This window comes from Seriola lalandi, unplaced genomic scaffold (assembly GCF_002814215.2).
Source record: "Seriola lalandi dorsalis isolate HSWRI2012SDOR001 ecotype SW California unplaced genomic scaffold, Sedor1 jcf7180002054549, whole genome shotgun sequence".
In the NCBI taxonomy this organism is placed as follows: Eukaryota; Metazoa; Chordata; class Actinopteri; order Carangiformes; family Carangidae; genus Seriola; species Seriola lalandi.
The window spans coordinates 72,872-74,172 of NW_019525102.1; the positions used below are offsets into that span (position 1 = coordinate 72,872).

Below are 1,301 nucleotides of genomic sequence, written 5' to 3' on the forward strand. Positions count from 1 at the left end.
TTTTTTTTTTTTATCATCCCCAGGTTGTGGAGAAGCTGAAGATGACGAGCACCCAGCAGGATTCTCCCTCTGCTGCTCTGGCCTGTGCAGGTCCAGCAGATGTTGCCTGTGATTTCTGCTGTGGGACCAAACCTAAGAAAGCCACCATGTCCTGCCTGACGTGCTTGGCGTCTTACTGTCCAGCTCACCTCCAGCCTCACTACACCGTTCCTGTGCTGAAAACGCACCAGCTGGTCTCGGCTACAATCCCACTGCAGGACAAGATGTGTACCAAGCACAACAAGCTGATGGAGGCCTACTGTAAGACGGACAAGAGGTGCATCTGCTATCTGTGCAGTATAGATGAACATAAGTGCCACAGGATCATCTCAGCAACAGCAGAGAGGGCTACGGAACAGGTAGAAACAAAACTGCTAACAAAAACTGTAGACCGAGGCCTGCAGTTAAACATCTTTTTTCTAGTTTTTATTACAAGTAGTGATATGTTAACACAATGTTCCACTAACAATTTCTTATAGGAAATGCTGATTGTGAGACTAAAGAGAGTCCAGGAGAGAGAAAAGGAGAGAGAAAAGGAGCTGAATGAGCTGAGTCGAGCTGTGAACCATTTCAAGGTGTGGAATCAGTGTACATCGATCCCCACAACATTAAAACCTCACCCGTTTTATTAAATAATCTTTCAGTCGTAGTTAGAGGGTCATGCACAGTATGTATGCATGCATAAGTTGTATATACAGTACCAGTCAAAGGTTTGAACACACTTTGCCATTCACTTGAATGTATTTCTCACCATCTTCCTTGTTATCACTTGAATGGGAAAGTGTGTCCAAACTTTTGACCAGTACAGTATATATGTGTATATATACTGTATATGTGTACTTGTTGTTTCAGTTTGTCGTGTCACTGAATCTGTTTAAAAGGGGAAATAAGTCACATGTACAGGATCTAGATTTTTGTGTTGGGCCACTGGCTTTCTGTCTGAGAGGCTACTGACTAGCAGAGATGCATATTTCAGCCAGGTAACTCTTGTAACTTGTCATACTCCAGGAAGACTAGCTGCCAAGGACTTTGCCACACAGAGAGCATATTTTAAAAGAAATCTTGTTGTTTTTTCTTTGTATAAACAGAGTTGTACCCAGACTACAGTGAAGTCCTGTGATAAGATCTTTGATGATCTGATCTCCTCCATAAAGAAAAGACGCACTTTGATGAGGATGCTAATCAAATTCCGGGAGAAGACTGCAGTGGCTCAGGCTGAAGAGCTGCAGCTGCAGCTCGAGGAGGAGGTCACCAAGCTGAAG

The 1,301-nt window shown here is 43.6% G+C and overlaps 1 protein-coding gene across 1 annotated transcript in view; it reads left to right on the plus strand.

The window, feature by feature from the left end:
* LOC111661704 (E3 ubiquitin/ISG15 ligase TRIM25-like) overlaps positions 1-1,301 on the plus strand; it is a 13,266-nt gene that overhangs the window by 10,222 nt on the left and 1,743 nt on the right. Inside the window, exons 10-12 of the mRNA XM_087176381.1 lie at positions 24-398; positions 519-614; positions 1,128-1,286. Coding sequence (XP_087032507.1) covers positions 24-398; positions 519-614; positions 1,128-1,286 — 630 coding nt within the window. The remainder of the gene's footprint in view (positions 1-23; positions 399-518; positions 615-1,127; positions 1,287-1,301) is intronic.